A 19,677-nucleotide genomic window follows, 5' to 3' on the forward strand; every position below is an offset into this window, starting at 1 on the left:
CAGTGTTCAATCCGTGGAGATGGAAAATACTCTACAACTTGTAGGTGGTCTTCTTTGATATTTGTAGCCAAAATAATTAATAGCCTGGTATCCAGTCTTCTGGTAATAGACATCTTTGAATTTATCTAAGCTACTCATTGAATGCAGATACAATTATGTCAGGCTCCTAGTCCATGCCCTTGGTTTCGTAAGACATGCCAGATTTTGAACTCTACTGGCATAGCTGACAACTCAGAATTACTTCAATGCCAATGTGAGATAAGAGAATTCTGAAACATTTGTATTTCCAGAAAAAATAAAGAGGTTTTATGCTAGAAAAAAGAACATTTATAATTTTTCAATTCTATTCTGACATTACTATTGACTATCACATGTGTAACTTACTCACTGTGCATATACTATAAAAATCTAACCATTTGAGACTTTACATAAAGTTTAAGTGCTAAGTTACACAAGAAGTTCTTGAATCATATATGATTATTACCTAAATAGTGATCCTTTAAAAAGTGTGTTTCACTTTCTGATTTTCATGCATAATTTTCACTTTTTAATTTCATAATTTATAAGTATTTTTTAAAATTTCGTGTATATGAAGTCAACAGTTTTACTACGTGTATTGTATATCCTTTAATGATTTAATTTTTTTTTTCATTATCTCTATTTGTCATTTACACCATCCCACTAAATGGTAGGAGGGAAGAAAACAAAACTCTCATGGCAAACATGCATAGTCAAGGAAAACAACTTTCACATCCATATAAGAACATTGTCCTTGGTCACAACCATGGCAATGCATATATCTATGTCTAAAAAATATATGTCTCACTCTTTACTCTGAATCCTCCATCTCTTTGTGAGGAGGTAAGTAGCATGTTTTAAAAAACAATCCACTAGAATCATGGCTAATCATTACCTTAATTAATTGAACATTTCAGAATTTTTTCAAATAATTTTTTTTACGTAATAAATTATTACCCTTTTGCTTTATTCCTTCTGCATCAGTTCATAATGTCTCAGGTTTCTTTGAAACGGTGCTATCTTTTTGGACTATTCTCTCTGTTGTTAGTATTATTTCTGTTTTATAGATAAGGAAGTGAATTTGCAGATGCTAAGTAATATGCCCTCCTAGTAAGTTGAAGAGCCAGAACAATAAGACATCTCAACTTCAAATTCAAAACCCTTTCTACTTCTCTATACTACTAAAAAGCAGGAGATGATTTCAAAAACAATGGAAAAACATGATGGTCTAAAAAAGTAAGCTGTGGAATAAGGATTCAATAAAAACAAGCTAAGGCAAGTGAAGTAAAGGGGTAAGTAAGAGATGAAAAATAAAAGTGAAGAATAAGGAGGAGAGATAGAAGTAAAGAAGAAGAGATGAAGGGAAGAAGAAGAGAAGGAAACACAAGGAAACAAGAAGAGAAGAGGAAAAAGAAGAAAAAGAAGGGAAGAAGAAGAGAAGGGAAGCAAAAGAGAACAACAATACAGCAGCAATAACAGTGACAGCAACAACAGAAACAACTACCATAACAACCAACAACAAAAACCAGGGTCTAATAGTTAAAGGAATCCAAAAATTTCACCAGAGTCATCAGATCTTATAAAACCAGGTAAAGATGGCCAAACCTTTTTATAAGAAACTACCTGATATATAACTTGTCATCATCAAGAGAAAACAGAAACTTGGTTATATAGTGTTGCAGCAGAACATAACGTAAGTGTCTTGCCTGTGGTAACAAAGTCATAATTTTTCAGAAGCAAGACTCGAAGCAGATCCTTACTCTAAAGCCAGCTCTCTAGTCACTGAGTCACACTGCCTCTCTGACTAGTGTATTAGGACTTTGGAAATGGACATTGCAAAAGCAGCATCTTTTTTTTTTAACTTTTATTCCTTATGCAATCAATGAAACATCTTTTTAGCAAACTATAACTAAACATAAATCTTGAACTTTTCTTTAATCTTTCAACTTAGGTACTCAATAGATAGAAACACTGATTTGGAGAGATATTTCAATATTGATGCCAACAGTGGAGTTATTACAACTGCCAAGTCTTTGGATCGGGAGACAAATGCTGTTCATAACATCACAGTCCTGGCAATGGAAAGTCGTAAGTAAAAAACTAAAAATTTGGAACTTAAGGATATGTGTGAGTAGATATATATCTTATTAAATTAAGAATTTAATATTATGATAATTTATTACTTTTATTAAAACTTGAAAAGTCTCAACATTTTTTAAGAATTCCTTGTTTTTATATATGTTTAAGTAAATAATTATAAAATATGAGTATATATTGATAAGAATAATTTTTGTGTATGATTTATGGAGTTTTTTAATTTTACAGCTCCTAGGCAGTAATTGACAACATTTTATATTTGTACAAAGATATTTACATCTTTGAAAATATGCCTGTCTCTTCTTCTTGCTATGTCTATTTACCTAATCTACCAAATATTTTTCTTTTCTTCTCAATTTTTTGAGAATACTTATACTTTTAAGGAAATCCTACATTCTTCAAGTATATTGGAATCTAATTTTAGATCCTATTTTGACCCCTTTTTATTAAGTGGTACAATTATATTATGGACATGAGATGGAAGTTATTATTTATAAAATTACTGCTTTTTTAATATATGTTTTTCTAAGCAAATGTTAGTAGAAATATATATTTTCCAGATGAATATTTTACAAGAAAATTTTCTCTTTGATCTAGAGAATCCATCTCAAGTAGGAAGAGGCTATGTGGCCATCACCATTTTGGACATCAATGACAATGCCCCTGAATTTGCCATGGATTATGAGACCACTGTCTGTGAAAATGCCCAACCTGGTCAGGTAGGAATTATTATAAACACATCCCTAAATGGATTCATTTCTCTTAATTATTTTGCTGTTCCTTTGAAATTCTTGACACTTTAAAAATAAATTATAACATCTTATCTCAGCAGTCTAACTAACAACTTTAGGTGGAACACAAACTAATATAAAAGTCCCCTTCAAATCCTGGTCTATTTTAGATGGTGAAAATTCCTCAGGGGGGAAAAATATTTAAAATTAAAAATTCTTGTTAAATAGTTAAATGTCTCCGATTTCTTTACATAAAGGTTCTATCCCCTGCTGTACTCAGTAGATTTTAAGTGTATTTTCTTTTAAATACAAGTGTCCAAAACAATTGATCTCAGTTTAGTTTGCACATTTGTATTGTGCTAGACATCTGTGGTCCATATAATGAAGTTTTACCAGCATTATTTGTCTCTGATGCTTAAAAAAATAAATTCATGGATAAATCAATTTTGTTCAGATCAGTTTAATATGTGGTCTCCTTTATCCCCACAATTCACTCATTAAAATTTTAGCCACTGATAGCTTGAAATTTAGTGGTTCTCTTTTTTTTTTCTTTTTGCTTGTAACAGTATTTCTTGCTTTGAATCGTTGCACTGTGAAGATTTTTATTTACAACATAAAAGGATTACCTAGAATTCAGATCTCAAAACCCCATTACCCAACTTTCCTTTTCTTTTTCTACAATCCACAAATTTGTTTCTTTCTATACTTATCTAGAACTCAGCAGAGGAGGGATTGTGATGCATTTAATGGAATCTTCCCACAAAAAGTGGAACAAGAGACAGCAGTGTGCATCTGGGAGCAGGAAATATAGAATGAGGTTATCTAAGGTGGTGGGAAGGAATTTGATAGTACATTTAGAAAAAATGGGAAACACTATTATGATGGGTCATATCATTTTAGAACTATTAAATATCATTATAAATTCTTCTTTCCATAAGACACATATGTGTTGGTTACTCATTTGCATATTATCCAATTAATAGTATACTTATTGTTCTTTCATACTTCCCAATATTTCTTTCTAGATTATCCAGAAAATCAGTGCAGTTGATAAAGATGAGCCATCCAGTGGTCACCAGTTTTACTTCAGCTTAACAGCTGATGCAGCAAATAATCACAATTTTTCTTTAAAGGACAACAAAGGTAAGACTGAGTGACAGTTACCACTGAACTCAGCAGATGAATAATACTGAAAGTCCCTTGTTGTTTAGTTTAGTAATGCTGATTATGAGATACATGGATTATTATTATTTTTTGCCACAAGGACATTAATTAAAGGGCAATGAGTCCCTTAAGTAATTTTTATCTATGGATTAGCTGTCATGAAGAAGAAGCTGTTGTTTAAATGATTTTAAGCTTGAAGCAAAAGAGTGGGAGGTCAAATCATTCTGTCCTTTCTTTTTTTTTTCCCTTCAAGTGACTTGCTTCACTTTTTATACATCACACTCTTTATCCAAATTAGCTTTAAAATTGGGTTCCAGTTGACTGCTTTCCTAAGTCTTTATGCTTTGTTCCTTTTCAAGTTTTTAATTTTTTTAATCCAAACTACAAATTTTAAACTTAAACAGAGATTATTGTGTTCATTTTAAATCATTACATCATTTAAAAAAGGTTTTAGAGGAAACATGTCCACATGCTTTTAATAAGCTGGCTCAGATTTTCCACTAGGCTGCGTTCTCAATATGGATTGATTCATATTCAGTGTATTTATTTCTTGGTAAAGTAAAGGATTTGCAACTAATATAAGGGATAATTTGAACTTTAATGAATGTTCTCACTCAGCATTAGATTCTAGATCTTCATTATGGTTTTGGTTTAGATTTCATATGTGAATCACTTTTTGTGTAGAAGAGGGTGGAAAAACAACAACAACAACAACGAAACGTGTTTTGATAAGTTCTCACAGGATAGTGACCTTGCATTCAGTGCCTCAGATTTCTATCATTACCCAAGTGTGCTATCATAATCAGTCTATATCTTCCATGTAGTTTTAGCTTTTATTTAGGCTTCATTTTGCTCTTTTATCAGAAAAAAAAGGAAGATGATATTCTATTAGACCTTTCTCTTATTCCCTAGCATGATACTGGCAGTAAGAAATTACCTATGTAGCTGAAATCTAAATACGTTTGTAGCTGTGAGAAAGGAAAGCCATTGGCACATTGCTTAGTTATCACTAGGTCAGACATAACTCTGTCTTCTATTCAAGAGTAACTTGGTAAGCAGTCATGAATCTGTGGCAGACATATCTGCTTAGGTATATTGAGTCTTTGACAAAACTTCCTCTGGAAATGATCTTTCTAAAGGAAATAGAAATAAGTAGAAAGAGATTGATTTTTTTCTACTAATACAAACTTTTGAGCTCTCGGGTAATTTTGACTTCTTTTCTCTAGGAAATAACAGATATGATTAGATGAAGGATGGTTCATTATAAAGACCACAGATCTGGAGTCAAAGCACCTAATTTTGAGTTATTCATATATTTGTGATTTATAGAAACATTAACGCACATGAACAATTGTTAAAATTGATATAGTAATTTTAAAATGTAAATATCCTTTAAAGATTCCATACTCATTCTTTCTATAACTTCCTTAGAATATTGGGTGTATGTGTATCTATATAGACATAGACATATGCACATATACAGAGAGAGAAAGGAATGGAGATAGCCAGACAGATGGGATGTAAAAATTAAGCTATGTTCTTCCTGTCTCATATAATCACAGGTAATAAATGTTCTGCAATCACAAGTGAGGTTATCATTTTGTTGATGATATTTGAAACAGAATGAAATCCAGCTTGCTCTTTCATTATGGTATTATTGGCACTAAATTGCTAACAGTATAGATTTGGGGAAGAAAAAAAAAAAACAGTGCTAGTAAAATAAGCCAGTACACTTTAAAATGTAGTCAGTAAAACCAACTATATTCATACTTATTTCCACCTGTACATTTTTAAATTGAAATAAAAGTTAGGATTTATCATAATTTCATAGCCAATCAATCTTTTAGCTTGTTAGTTAGCCCATATTCAGATAATCTTGAGAATTCCATCACAGTATAGATGACCAACATTCATATGTTAAAATTATAGTTATTGCTTTAGCACAAAGAGTTTGGTGAATAAGAGAATCTCTTGCCTGAAGGAAAAAGTTGAGAATTTAGAGCCAGGACTAGCTTTAGCTAATGGTGATAAATTATAAAAAGCATTAAAGTAAAACATTGAGAGAATTGAGGAGAATCACCAGACCAATGGTAGTAGTAGCAGTCTGAGATATTAATGTGAACTAAGTCTATTTCGTGCTATAGTAAAAATCCTGGCTAAGAGTCAAAAGACCTCAGTTCAAATACCAGAGACATGAGCAAAAGTGTACTGCTCTTGGAGTCAGTAAGAACTGATTTCAAATATAACATCAGATACTCACTAGCTGGGTGACCTTACACAGGTCTTTTAAATTCTCTTTACCTCAATTGTTTCAGTTGTTAAATGAGAATAACAGTAACAATGACTTTCCAGGGTTGTGGGAGGACCAAATGAGATATTTGTAAAGCTCCAACTACAATACCAGGCCCTTATTAGGTACTTAATAAGTGCTTTTTTCCTTCCTGCCTGCCTGCCTATGGGCAATTAATTAAATTCTCTGAGCCTTAATGTTTCACATATAAATTGACTGGATTCAACTAGAGCATCTGTAAATTTCCTTCAGGTTCTAAATCTGTGAACCTATTTTATATTAAATAGATATTTTCAGGAGTCATCAATAAAGCCAAATCCAGCCTGGAGTGAACAGTGCTTCTTGGGGTTTCCTAAAAAATAACCAACTCAATTACATGTGAAACTAGGCAAAAATGAAATGAAAAATAGATGACTTTTTTTTTCCTCTTATTTCTAACATTGCATCCCTGCCCTCTGGTCTTTTCTTTCTCCAGCCCTTTTCTTAAACATTTGGCAGACATTATCATGTGTACTTGAATCCCTATCCAATCATCAATAATGCTTTGTCAAATCTTATTATCTGCTTCTTTTGTTCCTTTCATGCTCTGATTAACTGAGCCAGAGGAAATCACTGCATAGTGCTTACTGGATTCAGGACAAATTTATGTAATCTCAACTCAGTTGGAGAGCAGAAAGGTGGCAAAACATATTCCTGACCAATTCTGGCTCAAAAACTTTCTAGCTATATGACCTTGGGCAAGACAGTCAACCTTTTTGCCTCGGTTTCCTCACCTGTAAAATGAACTAAAGAAAGAAATAGCAAACCATTCCAGTGCTTTTGCCAAGAAAATCCCAGAAAAGGGCATCAAGAGTTGGACACAACTGAAATGACTAAATGATAAACTCAATTGTACTTTCCTTGCTGCACAGCAATCATTCTGTCACTCCCAAATTGATTCTCTATCCCAATAGCTGTTCCAAAGTTCATATCTCTAAAACACTTCAATCCTTACACTCTCAGCTGAGATCGCCTTTGTTTTTTGTTCAGTTATTTTCCAGTTATTTCTCATTGTTTATAACCTCATTGAGTTTTCTTGGCAAAGATGCTAGAATGATTTGCCCCTGCTATCTCCAATTCATTTGACAGATGGGGAAATTGAGGCAAATAGGGTTAAATGACTTGTCTAAGGTCACACTGCTAGTAAATTTTTGATCTTTGATTTGAAATTAGGAAGATGAGTCTTCCTGAATCCAGGCTTGAAACTATCCACTGTATGATTTAACTGCTCCTTAGTGAGGTCTTCCCTGGCTTCATAATTTACAAAAAAAAAAATTGAAGCAATTTGCTAAGAGCTTCTTCTTATCCTTTCAATCTCATCTCATGTTATTCATCCTTTTTTTCCTTACTATCTTAACCATTACTCTGGTCCCAGATAAATAGAAGCCTTCTTGTCAAAGCTAAACCCCAACAGAAGCACCTTTGATCTCACTGCCCTGTATTTTCTCCAGTAGATTAACCCCATGATCACTTTTATTCTCTTGTCTTCACTCTCTTCCCTCTTTTGACTTTTCTTTTACTGCCTATAGAAATGTCAATACCTCTTCTGTTCTTTAAAACAAACAAAAAAAAAACCCTCTGGCTAGCATCTTATTTCTCTTCTTCTTTATTTTAATTCTGTGAGAAACCATCTATGCTTCTGTTCTTCCTTTCCAAATGCTCTGCAATCTGACTTTCAGCTTTGTCATTTAACTGCAATTTTGCATTAAGTTACTGGTGATTTCTTAATGACCAAAACTAATGGTCTTTTCTCAAGCTTCATCCTTCTTATACTTTGTAGCACTTGACGTTTGTGATCAAACTCTCCTCCTAGACTCACTCTCCTCTGGGCTTTCATGACACTGTACTCTCTAATTCTCTTTCTATCTGTCTGGATGCTCATTTTCCAGTCTCCTTTCTTGATCCTTTCACTTCTGAGGTTCCAGAGAGCTCTATCCTGGACTCTTTTTTTTTTTTTTACTCTATTCTATCTCACTTGGTGATCTCATCAGTTGTAATGAGTTCAGTGATCATGTCTATGATGATGATTCCTCATCTATAAATTCAGACCTAGTGTCTCTACTAATCTCTAATGTCCCATTAAAAATATGTTTTGCATATCTTAAGTTAGATGGCTTATAAAGATCTCAAATGCAAGGTTCCAAAACATATTATTTTCCCTTTTCCCTCAAAAACACTTGCATTCTTTTGAACTTCTATAATTAAAAAAAATAATGGTTGATCTTTTTTCAAACATTTATTATTTTACTCCCCTCCTTCCCCTCAGTGGAACAGTAACAAAAAAGAAAGAAAAAGAAAACCCTCACAATAAATATGCATAGTCTGGCAAAAAGAAAATCCACACTGGCCAAAATATATATCTCATTCTGAGTTTTATATCCATTACTTCTCCAGCAAGAAAGTGATATCTTCAGTATGCTAGACTCATGGTTTATCACTGCATTGATCAGAGATCTAGCCTTTCAAAGTTGTTTTTCTTTATAATAATTGTAGAAATTGGTGTACTTCTGCTCATTTCACTTCATTTGTTCGTAGAGTTTCCTGGTTTTCTCTGAAACTGACCATTTTGTCATTTCTTACACAACAATAATATTCTATCATATGCCATACTTTATTCAGCCATTCCCTATTTGTGGAATACTAAACTTCCCCATTATTTTCATTTCTATTATTTCTATTATATATATGTGTGTATATATATATATATATATATATATATATATATATATATATATATATATATATATAATATATTAATATATTTCTATTTTATTGTCAAGGTCACCCCCCCATTCTCCTAATCATCTAAGCTCACAACCTTTTTGTTATCTTTGACTCTTCACACATACTCCCCAAATACAATCTGCTACAGAATATTGTCATTCTATCTTTACTATCTCTCCTATATTCCTGCTTTTTTTTCACTCAAACTATCAATACCTTACATCAGGTCCTCAACTTCTACTTGGATTATTGTGATAGACTCCTATTTGGTCCATTAAAATCATTATTCCATTCAACTGATAAAAAAGTGATCTTTCTAAAAGCACGATGGGCACATCTCTCCTCATTCCTGAACTTCAGTGACTCCCTATTATTTCAAAAATAAAGTTTTCTCTTTGACATTTAAAGGTCTTCAAAGAGTTGTAGCTTCCTACCTTTCTAGGATTTCTAAATGTTATTTCTCTCCACATCCTCTAATCAGCTATAATACCTCAAATATTTGGCTATTTCTTGCACATAACATTCCATTTTCCTTCTTCAGGCCTTTGTACTAATCCAAGCCTGGACCACTGTCCCTCAACACCTCTACCACTTAGTTTCCCTAATTTCCTTCCAGTAACAGTTCAAATCCCACCTTCTTTAGAAGGTTTCCCTGTGTCTATACCACTTTTCCAGGTTTTAGCACCCTTTCTTAGAACCTTCCTGAAGAAGAAAGCCATAAAAGAAAGTAAACATATTATTAGTTCAAATATGATTATGTAAAAAATGTAAAATTTTGACTTAAAAGAATTTTAGGAAGGAGAGATCACTTCTTAAAGTGAAGGGAGTAGTGATATCAGGGAAATAATTATAAAGATAGTATCATTTAATATGGGTTCTGAAGGAAGAGAAGAATTGCAGTAGGCTAAAACTAGAATAAAATGAATGTCTTCTGGATATGAGGAATATATCTAGGTATTTAGGTGTTAAAGGTGGGAAAACAAGTAATCCATTCTAACTGGAGCCATATCTATATGACGAGGAATATTGTTTACTTGTGATGGGAAGGTAAGTAGCAAATAAACTGGAAAGGGCCTACAATTAACCAAGTTAAGTAGTATAATGTTCTGCTTTGCTTTATTTTTGGTAGGCAATGGGGAGCTACTGGAGATTTTTGAGCAGAAGAGTGATGGTGATTAGATCTATGCAATAGAAAATGTTATTCTCTTTGCTAAAGTTCTATAGCATAACTAAACAAATGTGATGAGCTTAAGTGCTATTTAATATAAGAAATGATATAGATAGTTTTTTTTTCTCATTTAGCATACTACCTAAAATTTTTTCAGTCATGGATGAGTAAACAAAATGGTTTAGATTTCTTCCATAGCAATCAACATATTAAAGTAAAACTGATAAATGGAACTACATTTCTCAAACTTTTAAAACAACAAAAAAAATTAAGGGGGTATTGAAATCTAAAAAAAAATTAAGAGACATTATATCCATAGAAAGTAATTCATTTAAGAAACACTATACAAAAATGCACAGTTTTTCAAGGATCTCAATGGAAAGGCCAATTATGGTTATTAAATTATTCCACCAAACATCATACCTTATACCTGTCTCTTTCTTAATCCTAGATAATACTGCCTCAGTATTGACCAGAAGGAATGGATTCCGGAGACAAGAGCAGTCTGTTTACTATTTGCCAATTTTCATCGTGGACAGTGGTTCTCCTTCCCTTAGCAGTACCAACACTCTTACTATCCGAGTATGTGACTGTGATGCAGATGGCATAGCTCAAACATGTAATGCAGAGGCTTACATTTTACCAGCAGGACTAAGCACAGGAGCACTTATAGCAATCCTTGCCTGTGTCCTGACATTATTAGGTAGGTACCAGAAGCATCACCCATTTTCCCTGCCCTAGCCCAGTAGACAAAGCAGGGACATGGTTACAAATATTGGTACTTGGTTCTGTTCTATACTATTTACTTTTAGTTTTACTTAGGGTATTAACATAAATATTATGCTAAATAGTATTTTATATCACTAAGAAACACAAAGTTAATTGTCTGTTCACATCAAATTTAGATAAATTATATCAAAGTTGAGCAGCCTCCAGTGGCACATTTAAAGTAAAGCTCATGAGGAATATTATCAATTTCATCTTATAAAACAGTTGAAAATAAATTGTTCACATTTAAAAATGGCTTTGTAAAAGGGTGTTTTTTAAATTCTCACAGCTGTTTATTTTCAGATTACTGTATTTTGCTTATCTGCCCACTGAGAGCACACCATTTCATTTTTCCTTTAAAAGTTCTTTACAAATATTCTCTCATAAGTAGTTTATTCAAATATTAGCAATTGGAACTGCTGTGAATTAATGAGAAGAACTACAGATTCTTTTAAATGGTATTCTTTTATTGTATCTATCTATTTATCTACTTATTGTAACATTAAATTAATAGCATAAGTGGAAGACAAAGCAGGAGACATATTTAGCAAATTGTGAACTTGATCCAGAAGTTCACTCAATACAATAGTAGCTATTTAAATCAATTTTACAATATAACAAGTAACACAGTTAATCATCATGGTTTGGGAATGGAATATGCCAACACATTTTCCTTTTAACTATGAGTTAACCTATTCTTATATGTAAAGAATGCCCCTTGGCTAAGAGAGAGAACATGCATCTACTTTTTTTTATGTGACCATAATTATGATGCTTTATTTCTCAATTGCTGATTTAAAGAAACATAAAAGCAAAGTGAAGCCAACAAAAATGCAAAACTTAAGTAGTATCCTATAGCTCTATCAAAATAAATATAAAAAGGAAAATAAATTTACTAAAATTCCACAATGTGATATAAGGCTTGGGAAGTTCTCAAGTAAATATAGGCATTTAAAAATTAAAATTTTGTTTGAACTGAAATCAAATTGAGATCATTCTGAGTAAGGGTAGAACAGTAGAATATAATCAGATTGGAAAAAAAAAGAAGCTGTGAAAACCTAAAACATTGATTCTCCGAATTAAGAAAAAAATGATTAAAAGTAGAATCCATTTCCCCACCTTTGAATTAAAACTTTTCAGAAGTCCTTGGTAAAAAATAGCAACAAAAAAAACAACCACACATAAATTAATTAAATATTATCTCACCAACAACACAATCCACATTTTGTAGATAACAAAGATTTTATAGTATTTTCTATGGACTGGGTCAGCCTGTGATTTAAAGATTATAACGTTTAACCATAGTAAATTTGTGGCAGAAGCAGGTTACTCCACTCAGATTTCAACTTCTAATCTTATCTTAATTCAATTGTAAGGTATTTGTAGGGTTTTAGTCTTCATACTAAGCAAACCAAATACATTATTTTAAAAATCCTTTCTGTGTTGATCAAAAACAAGTTGACAAGAAACTTTAAATGATGAAAATATTTTATACATATTTATATTGCTTTACACTTTAAAAAGTGTTTTCATATTTATTTAAATATATTTCAATATTATAAAGAAACCTCCAGTTTTAAAATATAGCGTACTTCATTAAATTTTAGTTTCAAAATGTTTCAAGATAGTGTGGCTTAATTAGAACCTGATGGTGTCAAACATATAAATTCAAAATGGATACAATTCATCTTATCAAAGGTAACTCACTAGAAGTCTTAGTCATTATCATTTCCAAGACTTTGACAACGAACCAATGTCTTTTTATGCAACTCACTTGAATTCTTTAGAAACAACCATTATAGAACTTCATATCTTTCTCCAACAACTTCCTTTTAGTCTTTTGTATTCTCTTATGTTTACCCAAAAGCTTTTGCAGTGTGTTTATGTCCAGAATTTTAAAAATAATAAAATTAAAGCATAACTAGCTGAACTACTCTCACTGCATTTGTAAGTAAATTTGGAAACCCATAAATGAAATTAGGCTCTTTGGATGGGACAACAACTCTGGCCAAGCACTTGGCTACCTAAATCTATGTGGATTTCCTTGCTATGTGTAAGAAATTGCTGTGGATATTTTTCTTGGTTTCAGAGCTTGAAGCATAAACCTCCATACACCATGGAACAGACACAAGGAAAGCATAATTCTAAAAAGAATTGATGGTGTCCTTTAGTTTCAAGTTCATATAAAGGCATGGACTTGAAAAAAGTATTACTTTTTGGCTGAAAAAGAAATACTGCTACTGTGAAACTAGATTCTTTGTCAGTGATCCTATGAAAGCTGGTTATAACATACTAAAAAACAAAACAAAATCAGGAGTTGAGCCCTAGTCTTCCTTCTATTCTTCAATCTCACATTGCCAACAAATTATTAGACACTTTAAACTGGATGTCTTGTAGGCTTCTCAAACTCAATGTGTCCAAAAACCAGAACTCGTCATTTTTTTCCTTTAAAAAAAAAAAAAAAAAAAAACTCTATCCCTCTTCCTAACTTGCTTAGATCAATTGAAGCTACTGGACATTCAGGATGTGAAATTGCAGTCATCCTTGACCTTTTTCTTTCAAATTTCACGTGAAATCATTTGGCAGGATTATTTTATGGCCATAATTCATTTCCCATGTGTTCTTTTATCTCCTTGACATGATCACTACCCTAATTCAGGCTATCATCTCTCACTTGGACTATTAAAATAGCTTCTGAATTGATCTTGCTGCTCACAGCTGCCAAATTGATAGGTCTAAAGCATAGTTCTAACCATGCCATTCTTTTACTCAATAATTCCAGCGGCCCAAAATGATTTTAGGACCATGTACAAACTCTGCTATGTATTATTCACAACTTGGCTCCAAACTACCTCTTATTAAATTCATTAACCTTGTTTATGTACTCTGGGTCAGCTGCATTGCCTTCTTGTTGTTCCTCAGACAAGAGATTAGGTCCCATTTCCCACAATTATCTTGAATATATATATTTGTTTCTTATTTCCATTAGTAAGATATAGGCTTTTTCAAGAATTTTTTCTTCCTTCCTTCCTTCCTTCTTTCCTTCCTTCCTTCTTTCCTTTTCTCCTTCATCCTTCTCCTCCTCCTCCTCCTCTTCCTCCTTCTTCTTCTTTTTCTTCTTCTTCTTCTTCTTCTTCTTCTTCCTTTTCCTCTTCCTCTTCTTCTTCTCCTGTCTTTCTTGCTTTTCCTCCTTCTCTTCTTCCCTCCCTTCCTCCCTTCTTTTCTCTCCTATTCCTGGTATTTAATACTCTACCTGGTTTATACTAGAGTCTTCATAAATTTTTCCCTCACTATGGATATAAATTCATGATATTTACTTTTATTTCAGCTATGCTTTATGTATGGTACTTGGACAGCTAAGTGGTATTGTTGAAAGAATATTAGGCCTACAGTCAATTAGACCTGAGTTCAAATCCAATCTCAGATACTTATCTATAACCATGTGCAAGTCACTTAACTTGTCTATTTCAGTTTCCTAAACTGTAGAATTAGTATAACACCATTGCCTTACAAAGTAAGTGGGAAAAATAAATGAAATAATCTTTGTAAAGTATCTATGCATAGATAGAAGACAATAAATGTTTATTCCCATTCTTTTTTTTCCCTACATACTATTATTATAAAATGTGACGGTCACTTTACTTTTATCATACATGTTTCTGTTGCTTTTTGGATTATCTGTAAGGTTCATGTTTGTGAAAGGAAATATACAGGCAAATAGATGGCTCAGCAGATAAAATGTTGTGTTTATATTCAGAAAGGCCTGAGTTTAAATATTGCCCAGGATTGTTGTGAGGATCAACTGAAATATTTGGGAAGCATTTAGCACAGCACCTAGAACATAGCAGGCAGTATATAAGATTGTTATTATTATTATTAATTTTTCCTGAAAACATCAAATCAGTATTGACTATAGTCATTGAAATGACTGCTTACCTAAGTAACCTAAGTCACAATTTTTATATTTCTAAGATGCTTCTCTTGTTTGTCATCATCTCTTTGTACAAGTCAGCCTGATTTCTAATATATTTTGTATACAATTTAAATCCAACATATGCTTTTTGATTGCTCACCCAATTTTTTTCATAAGATAATGAAGCATTTTAACATGCAGTGTATTGAAATGAATGGACTAATTAATCTGGATTTTGACACCCTGGCTTCAAATGTTGGCTTCATTTAATATTTGGATGACTTCTGAGAAGGTCATTATAATTTGACTCAATTTACTTAAAATTAGGGGGTTGGAGTAGGTAAACTTCAAATATCTTTTCAGATACGATTCTGTAATTCTCTGATATATGTTTCATTCATTCATATGTTCAATGAATTAAAATATTTTGAACATTACAGAATGTTTTTTCTGTCCTTGTGTAGTTTATAATCTTATATGAAGCATATATATGAAGAATAGAAAATAACACATAAAACATGTACTACTAAGGGGATAGTTAGGTGGTGCAGTGGATAGAGCATCTGCCCTGAAGTCAGGAGGACCTGAGTTCAAATGTGGTTTCAGACACTTAACACTTCCTAGCTATGTGACCCTGGGCAAGTCACTTAACCCCAATTGTCTCAGCAAAAAAAGAAAAGAAAAAAAAATGTGCTACTATATTTATACTATTACATAAGTTCATTTGAAAGAGGAATGATATCTGTCCTTCATACCCTTTGCCTTGCCACACCTAAATATATGTTCAGAAGAAATATATGTTCCAGGTGACTGGAAATGTTGAAGAGCTGTGGCCAGCTGTTTCTAATCACTGTCTTCTGAATAGTGATTGATATCATATGAAAGACAATATCAGAGAATTCAAGGATACTAATAATCTATAGAGACTAGCATGTTTGTTTTAGCACAGTGCTTAACAGTGCCTGGCACATAGTAGGTGCTTTTTAAAAGTTTATTGAATGAAAGAATGAATTACCAGAAATAAATTTGCATCATTGGGGTATTTTTCGTAGAAAGCAAATAATTATAAAATTAAGATCAAACTTGTTTCTATAAAGCTACTAAATGCATTGCAATACAATGGAAATTTTTTTTTTTTATATTTCTTATTTTATCTTCCTGGATTTTGCTCTCTTGGTATCCAAACTTTAGTTTGTCTTAATCTGTGTGTATCCTAAAAATGGGATATCAGGAGATGTCAAGAATCTTTGGAGTTGAAAGGAAACTTTGATTATTGAATCCAGCCTGATCTTATGATAGAAAAGACATTAAATAAAAGAAAAATTAAGTAACATATCCAAACTTACACAGCTAGTGTATACAATCCTTCCTAGGGAGAAATTCTAATTGTCCTTTCTGTCTGTGCATAATAGGAGTGAGGCAGAGACACACCTTTGACCTGCTTAGTTTATAATGGGAACCAGCTTTTAATGATATCCAGCCCCTGATAATTGCTGACAATGTCTATCTGAAGTTTTTCTTCCCCTCATAGCTAGGAATCCATAATAAAGAAAGGAGGCATACATGCAAAGTGTTGATAGTTTTAGGAAATAACCAAAAGCTAATCCAATTATGATCTTGTAATTTAAAAGTTACCAAATCCATCTCATATTTTTCACTGTTTATGATTTGATCAAATATCTTTATTTATTATGCTTTTTCATTACAATGACATTTGATACTTTTTATTTCATTTGTTTTTCTCATAAAAGATTATGATTGTTTTATATATAAAAAAGTAAGGTACTCTAGTCACCCATCTCTGACATATAAATTACATTCTCTAAGATTACTAACACATGCATAACTTCATATTCATTTGCTCATGATTAATACTAATTGCTGATTTATGGGGTTATTTTCCCATAACACTCAAACTGCTTTACAGAATTATAAATTTTCAACATATTTAAAAAGCAATAGTTTCAGTGGCTCATAAATAATCACTTCTTGGGACAAGAACAAAGAACGGGAAATTTTTAGCTCTTTTGTTTAAAAACATTTTTTAATGTTTCAGATTGCTCATCTATTGAAATAAAGTTTCTGTTAGATTATTTTTCACTTGATTTGAAGAATAATTTTACATGTAAGCCAAGTTGTTATAAGGCATTTTTTTTTTCTAACGTGGGTATTGAAAGCAAAGTAATTGAAGTTCTGTGGCAGTAGACTATTCCTGCTTCTGAAATTCAAATTAAATAATATTTGCTAAGAAGCATGCTGCTTATTTAGGGAAATCCAAATACCTCCATTTCTTTTCTTCTTTTAATTTTATTTTTTAATACACATGCTTCTCACTTTTTCATTTTTGCCCTTAAGCATTTAAGATAGTACTTGGCCATAATAAATTCTTAATAAATGATTATTTACTGCCTGAGTAGTCTTTGCTCCATAGCTAGTTTAAATAGATTTTATCTTTTAAAAATTTATTTATTTTCAATACACATCACTTTATGTATTATATTGGGAAAGAAAAAAATCAGAATACAAGGGAAAAATCATGGTAGAGATTAAAAAAAAACAAAAAAACAAAAAAAGAAGTGAACATATCTTGTGTTGATTTACATTCAGTCTCCTTAGTTCTTTTTCTGAATGGAGATGACATTTTCTGTCCAAAGTTTATTGGGACTGCCTTGGATCACTGCACCACGGAGCAGAACCAAGTCTTTCATAGTTGATCATCACACATTCTTTGTATTACTGTGCACAATGTATTCCTGGTTTGCTCAGCATCTAGTCATGTAAATATTTCCAGGCCTTTCTAAAATCACCTTGTTTATTATTTTTTATAGAATAATAATATTCCATTACATTTATGCACTACTTATTTAGCCATTCCTCAATTGATGGACATCTACTCAGTTTCCAATTCTTTACCATTACAAAAAGAGCTGCTCCAAATCTTTTTATACATGTGGGTCCTTTTTCCTCCTTTATGATTTCCTGGGGATGCAAACCCAATAGTGGCACTTCTGTGTCAGAGGATATGGACAGTTTTATAGCCCTTCGGGAATAGTTCCAAATTGTTTTCCAGAATAGTTGGATCATTTCACAACTCTACCAACAATGTATAAGTTTTCCCATATCCTCTCCAACATTTCTCATTATTTTTTTCCTGCCATCTTAGCCAGTGGGAGAGATATGAGGTGGTACCTCCATTTCTTTTCAAGTGACTAACTAGGCCACTAGCTGTCAGATGTTCTTCCTTAAATGATTTCCTGTTGTATTCCTTTTCATCTATCAATTGATGAAAAGTAAAAAATACTGCCATTATTCATGAGTATGTTTGTTATATATTTATATGTGAAATGCCTCCTTACTTGAGCTGAATGTCTCATAATTATTTCATAAATAAAATAATAAACTTAACTTAGAGGGAAAATAATGGTTTTATTTCAAGGGTACTTGATCCTCATTGTAAAAGTTTACATTCATAGAAATGTAAAGAAGTCTGTTGCTTGGCCAATCTGACATAGCAAGTTTCAATGAATAAATTCCTGTAGTTAATGGTGGCCAGTATTTTTCTCCTTCAAAAAAGGATAACTAGACTGTTCTTTACAAAATATGTTAATTTCTATTTTCTATACCCAGAGACCCATATGGGAGGTAGGGGTTGATAGGTAATATATATTAGCAGATGCTAGCTGCTTTATTTTGTAGCAGTTTTAACTTGCCTGCATAGATTCTAATATCTCTGATACTTATTAAAATTGTGAACAAAGTCACTAAGTGAAAGTCTCTGGGCTGTTTTATTGAAGGAGTATTGTGAAAGTTTCCATTTTACTTTGGTAGCTTTGTTTTGTTGTTTTAATTTAAATTTCTCTACCATTAAGTATGGTATGAAATTAATCAAAATTCATAGATAGTTATTTATATTTCAGTTCAATTAATTAGTCTCTCTCTTGTTTTTTCACCTATTTAACAAATATTTATTAAGTGCTATGTTCAGGGTCTCTACCTTCACTTGTATATATCAATATCCTACACTTCTTGAAAGCCTTGGAACAGTTCCTAAAGATAGGGGGTGGGGGTGGGAAGGCAATTGTCAATCCTGATGGCCATCTGATAAGATGCACAGAAGTCATGATGAAAATAAAGACAAAAATCACAAATCCTTCAAGTCTTAGCAATGAAATTCATTTGTTCTTATGTAGAATTAAAAAAAGGAATAAGATAATAGTCCCTGGTTTTATAAAGTATACAAAACTATTACATGTGTATAGTAATAAGTGATATACAATGTAAAATTAAAGTAATTTAATACAATGTAAAATTAAAAGTTAGCAAATATCCTCAGGTGAGAGGTGAGGGAGAGAAGAGCAGATAAGTATTTTTGGAAAAGGTTTGAGCAATAGACAGTTTTTGAAAAAAAGAGTAATGTGATGAGCTATCATTTCAGAGTACCATTTTGTAAGATTTCAGGGAAAGAAAAAACTAAAGCATCAAAATTATTCAGGGAGTCATTGTAATAATTTAAGCAAGAAATAATGAAGAAGAATTGTGTAATGATAGAACAGAAAAGGGGACACATTTAAGAAGTGGAAGTAGCGATTGATTTAGGCAAGTGAAAGAGAGAGAAGAATCAAAGATAACTCCAATGGTTCAAGTGATTGGGAGGATGTTTGCATCAAAATCCAAAGCACTAAATGGGAAGGAAGAAAAGAAAACACAATAAAATTGTGTTTGAAGTACTATCTGTTTGTTTGAAGTACTATGAAGTAATATCCAG

General features: G+C 32.1%; 1 protein-coding gene across 1 annotated transcript in view; it reads left to right on the forward strand.

Moving 5' to 3' along the window:
- CDH7 (cadherin 7) overlaps positions 1-19,677 on the forward strand; it is a 209,631-nt gene that overhangs the window by 180,805 nt on the left and 9,149 nt on the right. The window contains exons 8-11 of the mRNA XM_051970519.1: positions 1,970-2,106; positions 2,713-2,834; positions 3,872-3,989; positions 10,683-10,934. Of these exons, the coding sequence (XP_051826479.1) occupies positions 1,970-2,106; positions 2,713-2,834; positions 3,872-3,989; positions 10,683-10,934 (629 nt within the window). The remainder of the gene's footprint in view (positions 1-1,969; positions 2,107-2,712; positions 2,835-3,871; positions 3,990-10,682; positions 10,935-19,677) is intronic.

This window comes from Antechinus flavipes, chromosome 1, assembly GCF_016432865.1.
Source record: "Antechinus flavipes isolate AdamAnt ecotype Samford, QLD, Australia chromosome 1, AdamAnt_v2, whole genome shotgun sequence".
Taxonomy (NCBI): Eukaryota; Metazoa; Chordata; class Mammalia; order Dasyuromorphia; family Dasyuridae; genus Antechinus; species Antechinus flavipes.